The sequence below is a fragment of the Porites lutea genome, chromosome 6 (assembly GCF_958299795.1).
Source record: "Porites lutea chromosome 6, jaPorLute2.1, whole genome shotgun sequence".
NCBI lineage: Eukaryota > Metazoa > Cnidaria > Anthozoa > Scleractinia > Poritidae > Porites > Porites lutea.
This window is the reverse complement of record NC_133206.1, coordinates 7808491-7817554: the sequence shown is the minus strand read 5'-3', so window position 1 is coordinate 7817554 and position 9064 is coordinate 7808491. Positions and strand designations below refer to the sequence as shown.

General features: G+C 39.4%; 1 protein-coding gene across 1 annotated transcript; it reads left to right on the top strand.

The window, feature by feature from the left end:
- The first annotated feature begins 7000 nt into the window (after positions 1 to 7000).
- On the top strand, positions 7001 to 8809 carry LOC140941316 (uncharacterized). Its single transcript, XM_073390297.1, has one exon. The coding sequence runs from the start codon at positions 7096 to 7098 to the stop codon at positions 8071 to 8073; it is 978 nt and encodes a 325-aa protein (XP_073246398.1). The 5' UTR covers positions 7001 to 7095; the 3' UTR covers positions 8074 to 8809.
- The last annotated feature ends 255 nt before the right edge of the window (positions 8810 to 9064 follow it).

Genomic DNA, 9064 nt, shown 5'->3' with positions numbered 1-9064 from the left:
GTTTACTTTTCCAGTAAATTCTGTCTTGCGGCCTTTGGCAACGGACCACAGGGGCCCGTTTCTCGAAAGTCCCGGTAACTTTTTGGGCCCGAAATCAAATATTCAAATCGAAATATAAAGAATAAGAGCGCTGCTCCTGGCTAGCAAACTACTCCATTTTGTTTCATTAACTGATAGTTTTATCATGTTAGACGCAAAACTATTAAAACCTCGATCTTTAATGTAAACGGAGACAGCTTACCGGGTCCGTTAATTATCGGGACTTTCGAGAAACGGGTCCCTGGGGCCCGTTTGTCCAAAGTCCCTATAACTTTTCGGGCCCGATATCAAATATTTAAATCGATGTAAAAGGAATGTGAGGAGCGCGGGTCCCGGCTAGCAAAATACTTCATTTTTTCATTAACTGATAGTTTTATCATGTTAGATGCAAAACTATTGAAATTTCTATCTTGCATGTAAACAACAACAGCTTTTGGGGCTCGTTAATTATCGGGACTTTCGAGAATTGAACGGACCCAGAAGCGGATGCAGCCTCAATATCCGTTTCATTGATGACTGCCAGAGAAAGTTATGGTCGGAGACTTTCTTTTCAAGAGTTCTGATCATGAATTTCTAACGAGCTACTAAGTTTCAGTCTCAAGACTGGTACCAAAGCGCACACTCAGAAAATGGCAAATGACCGAGAGTAAAACTGAAAAAAAAAACTATGTGGGTAAAGAAAGTAGTGGTAGCGTTAGGCGATAGTTGACAGGGGCACCCAACGACAGTTTCCTCCTAAATACATTGAAAACCCTTTTAGGCTATCTAAATCACTAAGTTCTTTGCGGCGCCATATAATTGAACAACTGTTCTGTCATCCACAGGGCAACTTGAGTAGTCTTTTCGATCGAAATTACAAGGGCTTGAATATTATTTTTTTGTGAATTTTGAAATTTTTTCTGATTCCCTCTCTATTACAAGTTTTGTATTCGAAAGTTTTAATTCCCTTTATATGGAGGAAACCTGTCTCGTGTAGGAGAGTCACCCTCTTAGCCGAGCGAAAAAAAACATTGGCCCAACCGGCCTTTGCGCATGCTCTCATTGTCTCGCCTTGGCTATGCGAGCCCTTTACCGATACGGATCGGAATTGATCTAGACGGTCGGACCGAAATGTCTCCTTTCATTTGACAAAATTTTTTTCCCTAGGACCAATGATCTGTATCCTGCTTACAAGCACGATAACCAAACTCGCGGTGGCTTTGGTTTGGTCTTTGCAACTGGAATGTACCTTCCACTGGGCACGTGGTTTTTCCGAAATTTCAAACAAGAATTTTTTTATTCAATAGAGAGCGCGTAAAGTGCCTACGGAGAAACGTTGGCTCGGCTAGGAGGCTGACCCTACCATTACAAAAGGGTGACTGGACAAAGTGGGTCACCCTTCTAGCCGAGCAAACGTTTTGTAATTTAAACGGTCCGCTATGTTTTCAGTAAGGAAATGTGTGAAAAGTTGCCTCTTCCAGGGAAGCTTAGCCTGAGATCATGCCCTTTCCCTATTAAGGGAAGCTCGGATGGGCAGGTGACCCTTCTGCTCGAGACAAATTTTCTTCATATAAGCGGTGCCTAAATTTTAATTCTTTACATTAATTTCAATTATTAATTATTATTATTATTATTATTATTATTATTATTACTATTATTATTATTATTATTATTATTATTATTATTATTATTAATTTCAATACAGTGGAACCCCGTTGATGCGACCAGCGTTGGGCCATAAAATCCTGGTCGTGATAGCGAGGTGGTCGCATTAAAGAGGTCTTCAAAATGATAAAATGACTCGGAGATTTTCACGTCCGGGTGAAAGACTATGGGAGGTGAGCTGAGGCAAGAGGTGATCGTATAAACGGGGTAATCCCAAGGCGGGGTTCCTCTGTATATAAACAGACTGAAACAAGAGTTTGACGATCGAATAACCATGTTCAGATTAGAAAAATTTACGAAATCAGAAAGTTTACGAAAACTGTTATCCAAAAAAATGGAACTTGCATATATGAGAGGAAAGACAGCCGCCTGATAGGTAATAACGCGGTGAAATAGCTAGCGGTTGAAGCCTGAAGTCAATCAAAGGCACATACAAGGCAACGGGGGAAAGTTGACGTGAAAAACGATGTTTTTGGACTTATTTAGTATGGTATGGAAGCACACTTTAAGAAAACTTAGGAAAAAAAGAAAAAAAAAACATGATTTGGATTGTTAGTAGCATAATATGCTACTTCTGGCAAGAACATTAAAAAAAGGCGTCGCTCAAATCGTTAGATTGGGAAGCCTGTGAATACTGTCACGCAACACTTTTGACCAGACTTTTATCACCAAAGAGGAATCGGCAGCCCGAAAGTTTCACTATCAAAATCGCACTTTTTGTGAGACCTAGAATTTTTAAATGGCAATGGATGTAAAAGTGTGACTGCGGAAAAGATAGGCCATGTTCTGTTTGAGGTTATTTTCACGCACCACGTTTCCTCGAGTTTTTGGATCTTCGGTTGATTAGCATGGGACAAGGCGCAATGCCAGTTGACAAGAACGGGAAAATGCATTTGAGGTAACAAAAATTATCGTTTCAGTTCAAATGTCTTTAATACAAGTGCGATTGTGAGTTAAGTTTCGTTTGGAGAGCCCAGCCATCGTGACTTGTCGAGCAACAACCAACCGACTTTCTTGAAAAGTCTCATATTTCAAGCAAAATTTATTCAACTTCAGAAGGTTCGTGTGAAGTACAAATTTAATTACCCAGGCCAATTCTTACATATGTTTTAGCACAATGTTTAAATAACAACTGGCTTGAGTTTCAGGCAAAACCAAGGTGTAGCACATACCTAAAATATAAAACGCAACTTTCAGCCTAAATTTAAATTTCGTTTAGTCGAAAAAGAACCCAAACTAAAATAACATTGTTTATCTTCCAGATTATCGTTAAGATGAGAATTCATTACCAGACCAGAAGAAGAACCCTTTATAAATTGATTTATTGGGAAATATTTTACCCCGCGTTCTTCCTGTGTGCGTGCGAGCGAAATTTTGAGACCGCCTCATTTTGCTTCAAATTTTGGTTGTTTTCAAGTCGCCGACCACGAAAATTGATTTTGTCGATTTTCTCCAAATCCAAGCGGCCTTTTGAAAAACAAACTACACCACGTTTAGTGACTTACTTATGCCTATCTATGGACAAGATATGAGCGAAAATGATTTTTTGACTGTGGCCGCGAAATTTCGATTTTGCTCGATTTTTACAGACATTCGCTCTTAACTTCTTTCAACCATAAAAGTAAATCTTGTGGCTAAAATCGTGAAAAGTGTTTATTTATGTGTTATTTTTCATGTAAAGCACAAAAAAATACCATTTCTCCAGGTTTTAATCTGATTACCAATTCTTGCTAAAATCTAAGATGGCGGCCAAGATAGCGACCATTGTTAATGACGTCACAGGCCTCAATCAGCGCCACCACCCACAAAATATACCTCACCTTGTTAAGAAGATCAAAGGCTTTCCACTAAAGGTAAAATCGTTTCAAAATACTGCAACATATTAAAACTCCGGGGAGGGGTTCCATCCCCCTTGTACCACGGTGGCGGTATGAATTTGTTTGTACGTCCAATGGTTAATACACCACCTTTATACATTGGAGTTACCCTTGCAACCTTTAAGGCTTCAGGAAAGAATCTCACCAGCTCAGAGCAAAGATTCATAAGTGGACTGGTGCTAAAATGTCCGGGAGTGGACTCGCTTCCCAATTCGATTTTCAATATCTGTGCTGGTTTACCATCTGCCCCCGTTGCCTTGCATGTCTTAAGCGGTTTTAGAGACTTTAAAACATCCTCAACTTTGATTTCTTTAAATCGAAAATGCTTGATCCCATCCAATACTGTTGGAGTAATTGTGAGGCTACAATGATCTTGATTATCATTTACTGATTGTAATAGGTCAGATACTATTGAGGTATAGTACTCATTCATTGAATTAGCAATAGCCGCATCTTCAGTTATCTTATCATTATCAATTTCAAGCTTCTCAATTTCCCGGGGGAGGGAAGGGGTTACTCAACAAATTTTTTTGCGGGAGCTCCGCCCCGAGGCCCAACCCCTTACCCCTTTATATACCATTTTTCACGAAAAATGTACCCCTTTCGTATACCTTCTATTGTCAAACGGTACCTTGTTTAGCGGTTTGCATTTCTTTTTATCTGCACTGTCTTTTAAATAGGAATTAATCACAAAAATAGAACGTTTCTTGTCTAAAGACATAAAATTCATCTGTTAGCCCTTTTGGTATTTTACATACCCAAATGAAAGATTTCTTTTTTTGTCAACTAGTGAAATCCCTACCCTTCCATATACCTGAAGCCTGAGAAAGATACCCCTTTCGAGCGGAGCCTCTCTGTCTAGGCCATCATAGGAAGAACCCTCCCCCCCCCCCCCCCACCCCACGGGCTCAATTTCAACCTGTTTTTTACTCTTGTCTGGAAGTACAGTATGAAGAATTTCACAAAATGTTGATGGTTATGGACCATTTTCATGAAGCTGTGTTCTGAATTACTGTTTCCTTTTTTGCTTTTGTTGTCGGAGTACATTCATTTCTCAGTTTCTTGTACAAAAACCAAGTCATTATCCCCTGTTGAAACTGCGCGTTTATGTCAAGAGAGCTCATTCTCTCTTGTTTATGTGTAGAGTCTCTGCTCATCACATGAAAATGTGTACATCAGAATTTAACTATGGCTGTGTAATTTAACCATGGCTGTGTAATTTCATCCCTTTTTTACATAAACTCTACAGTAGCTCAGTGGGTAGGCCTCTCATTTTTGTGAGGGAAAAGCCCAGCAGAAGTTTTATTGTGGCAAGTAGGAAGAAGTAGAAGTCATTCTTTAAGTTTCCTCCTTAAAATAAAAGATGAATCTTATTCACGCAACTTTCCATAATTATTATCAAATGTATTATTCAGAGTCACAAGCCTAATTAATACATTGTATAAGGCAGACTACTCGTCGAAGTTGAGTGCTCTGTTTTCCTGATAAAAAGGAAAACTACTACAACATAAAATTTGTCCATAATCTTTAGCACAAATAAGCCGAAACGGGTGAAAATGTTCTTAGCGCTTTGTTAAATTTAGGAATGAAAAAATTCATTCCAATTTGTTTAAAGGAAAGTAAAGGGAGAACAAAACAGGTTACTATGATATTCTGAGAAACATTTTTAATTAATGTACCAATGAATATTATTCCAACAGTTTTGCCACAATATTTCTGGTTAAAGTGCGCCTATAGTTGTACATATCCGTTTCTGTTTAAAACTAGATTTTTAATTTTTAATTCCGTTCTTTTAATACGGATGATTTGGCCTTGACTCATTCTAAAATTCCCCTTTACATCAATTAATATTTGGTGAACTGAACGCCATCATTTTCCGAGAAACATTATTCAATTATTCAGACAGTTTTGCATGATATTTCTAGGAAAAGTGCATCCTTAGCTGCACATTCGGCGTTTATGTTTAAAAACTGAAAAGGGATAGAATAAGAAATAATATAAAGAAAAAGTAACACACCATCACTGGCTTGTAAAAACACTTTCAGTACCGCAAGGCGATCGGCTACTATGTTTGGATGTTTATCATTCCTTGGCATGGTATCCAAATGATGTTGACATTGTGAGACTAAGCGTTGAGGGTAAAAGGAGGAAGGAGTTTGCAAATGGCATATGGCATGGCTTCTGGAATGACCTAATTATGCGGAATGTAATATTCGCAGAATGACCCAAAGAAATAAATTAAACGCCGCTGTGTTAATGTTTCGGGCTCGACATACGATGACAATAAAAAAGCTACGAAGGCTCATTGTGTTGTCGATTAGCCTTTTCCGCACAGCCACAAAGATTCTTCTTTCCCTTATTAGTCGGGCTGCATGGTAGCACCGATACTACAGCACGAAAGTCGGCCATTGAAGAAAAGATGTTTTGGAAGGTTACGCTCCCTTCCAGGTCCCTTCTACTTTAATTTTTTCTGCAAAGATTATTTGCACGATTAACTTAACAGTTTCCTTTTACTTTGAAACCACGTGAGAAGTGTTTTTTTTCAGACGGTGGGTTACGTGATCGTGATATTATATTCAGAGATGAAAAGGATCTTGTATTTTGTTTCCTTGGCTGCGTGGTTAAGTTTCCAACACGGCTAACAGCTAACAGCTGGCGGAGAAAGGCGAGGTCGAATCCTGGCAATTGAGTGTGTATCTTTTTTTCCTTTTTCCCCTTCCCCCTCCCCCCCCCCCTTTTAGCTTTCCCCCCCCCCCCCTTTTAGCTTTTTTTCACGATCAAACACACACACTCACACAAACAAGGAAGGTGCGAAGACACGAGGAAAGGCCGAAAGGAGACAGGGAGCAGTTCGCTTCACTCGATTTCTGGATTACAGATTAATGTTTGCCCCGGGGCGTTCATTTAGTCTCAAATATGATCTGATTCGTCCACCGTATTAATTAATATTCACTAGAATTGAAGCGAGCCCCTCTTTACGTTCAACAACCGTTCTTTTCCCTCTAGCGTTTTGACATTTGACTATATTATAATGGTGGGCAGAAAGAGAGAAAGTATTGTGGAAAACACCAAAAATAAATTCAGTATTAATTAAGTATTATAGACATGAATGCAGTAAAGCTTATCACTACTTTCTGCTCTGCCTTGTTGGTTTGAGCCAGTATGGACCAGCAAAGCCGTTGCTCACTTAAATTGGCGTCAAAAAAAGGCACGGCAAAGAAACGCACATGCTTTTGAGTTTAATTTATTTCTTTGCGCCTTTTTCCATATTTTACATTCCGAATAATTATGTCATTCCGCAAACCATGCCACATGCCATTCCGCAAACTCATTCCGCCTCTTACCCTCACCGGAGACTAAGGGGAGTAAAATTTCCACTGTCATGCGCAGTTTATGATGACACGTCATTAATAATATATTCCTATCGATCTGTAAAAACGCCTTAGTTCATCGCCCTCCACTTATCATGTGCTAATAGTTTCTTCTGAAATTTTTGTTTTACCGTCTTCGAAAAATTTACCAACTTTGAATAGCAATGGCTTCATTTAAGCCGTTAGAAGGAATTCGCGAGGATATGTCACCTAACGCGGGACAGTTACAGCTGAATGTATTAACTGCGATCGGAAGAGCGCGAGCGATCGATCCAAACGTTATCGTTAGCCACAGCGGTGAAATCGCTTTCCTCAAGAAAGAAATACAAGGAAAGGAAGAAGAAATATCAAAGCTAAGGGACGCCATTCAACAGCTTACGGAGAAAAACGACGACCTTAAACTGACGGTGGACTTGAAAGACAAAGAAATCAAGAGCTTGAAGGAAAAAATCGACAAACTGGAAACTGAAAAGAAGACTTTGGAGAAGAAGTTGAGATCAGTCGAAGGAGAATTAGAAGATGTGAAAGGGGAAGTTGGCGAGTTAAAAGAGGCCAACAAGAGTCAAGAGGAAAGAATCATTATGCTGCAAGCGAACGAGGAAAGATTGTCAAAGAGAATTGATGGGGTAAAGAGTGAAAATACGACTCTTAAAAAGGAGCTCAAAGACCTCAAAGAAACGTTTCAACGCAGGCCGCCGCCATCAGTGGTTTCAGCTGAACGACTTGCTTTACCTGCTATTGACCTAGAAGAGTGGCCCACGATTATCCTTGGCGAGATGTGCAGGCAAATTCAAATCATGATGTACAAGCAAGTTCTACCAAAACTGTACGTGCCTCGAAAGAGTTACAAAATAAAGCATATACAAGAGGATATCAAGGATTTAAACGATGAGGAACAACAAGAAGCGAAGCGTAGATATGACGACCTGAGGAAGAACTTGAAGTGGCAAGAGAAAATCCACGTCAGGGCAATGAAGTCAATCCAGGACAGCAGAAATACCGCCGCTCATCCTGAACTAAATGAGGAGCTAATACGTTTCGCAGTAGATCAGATGGAGAGGGAAGGAAAACTGGATGATTGGCATAGCCCCGATTGCGTCCGAGCATTTATTGAAATGTGGAAAAAACTGACACAACTGTGAGATCTTCTACAGTAGATGTTTCAACTAATCAATGTTGCAGTTCAGGTGGAGTTTTAATAGTCTTTCTCCATCATTTTTACTATAGATATTTATCGAAGGGTAAGTAGGATTTAGTAGCTTCACTGAGCGAGAATAATGCATGATGTCTTGGAACGATACAACAGTGCCTTAATGCTTTCCTCGCGTAAGTGATAACAGACATGCAGAGTCAACGTGTTTCTGAAAAATGAACTCGACGTAGGACGCTGACTCTTAAAACCGGCACTGTTTGGAGTGATTTTGCGATGAAAAATAGGGTAACTGAGACATGTTTGTCTAAGAGGCATCAATAATGCCGTGTCATTTCAACTTTATTTAGCTCATGATTTAAGCAATTTCTTTACAGGCAACAATAGCTGTTGGTGACTTTAATATAAGCGGGTCACTAACAGCAAATTTTTTCCTTATTGCATGTCAGCTATGATTTCTAAAATACGTCTTCAAGTTTCCTTCATTTTATGAGAATTCAAGTTACTACGTTAATCTACCTATTTCCGAGAAAAGCAGAAACCTAATCATCCGGATAAAATTCCTAGAAAGCATCGCCCATGGGGTCGTCTCAGGTTGTCAGAAAGTAACCGAAGAAGTGTCTTATTATAGGCTTTCGTAGACCCTTTTCATGTTCAAACTAGAGCTTTTGGTACAGCTCATGGGACTTACATTAGAGGAATAAAGTTGTAGCACCTCATTTTCCATACTCCGGTTTAGTTTAGCTTAGGATGGCTTTGCCGCCAATTATGTTGCGAACCGAATAAGACGAAAGTCTTGATAGTATGTTAACTTAATAATGTAGCCTAATATTTCAAAGAAACACTTTTAGTTCAACCAAAAGAATATTGTGAACATTTTGCACAAAATGCGAAAATTCACCGATATTGGCACGAATCTAGAAGGGAAAATCAGCTAGGTAGCAGAGGTCGAGATTGTCAACATAGACTGATGTTTGAACACG

What these genes read in the sequence shown, in the direction of transcription:
- LOC140941316 (XM_073390297.1), top strand. Translation starts at nt 7,096, where the DNA reads ATGGCTTCATTTAAGCCGTTAGAAGGAATTCGCGAGGATATGTCACCT.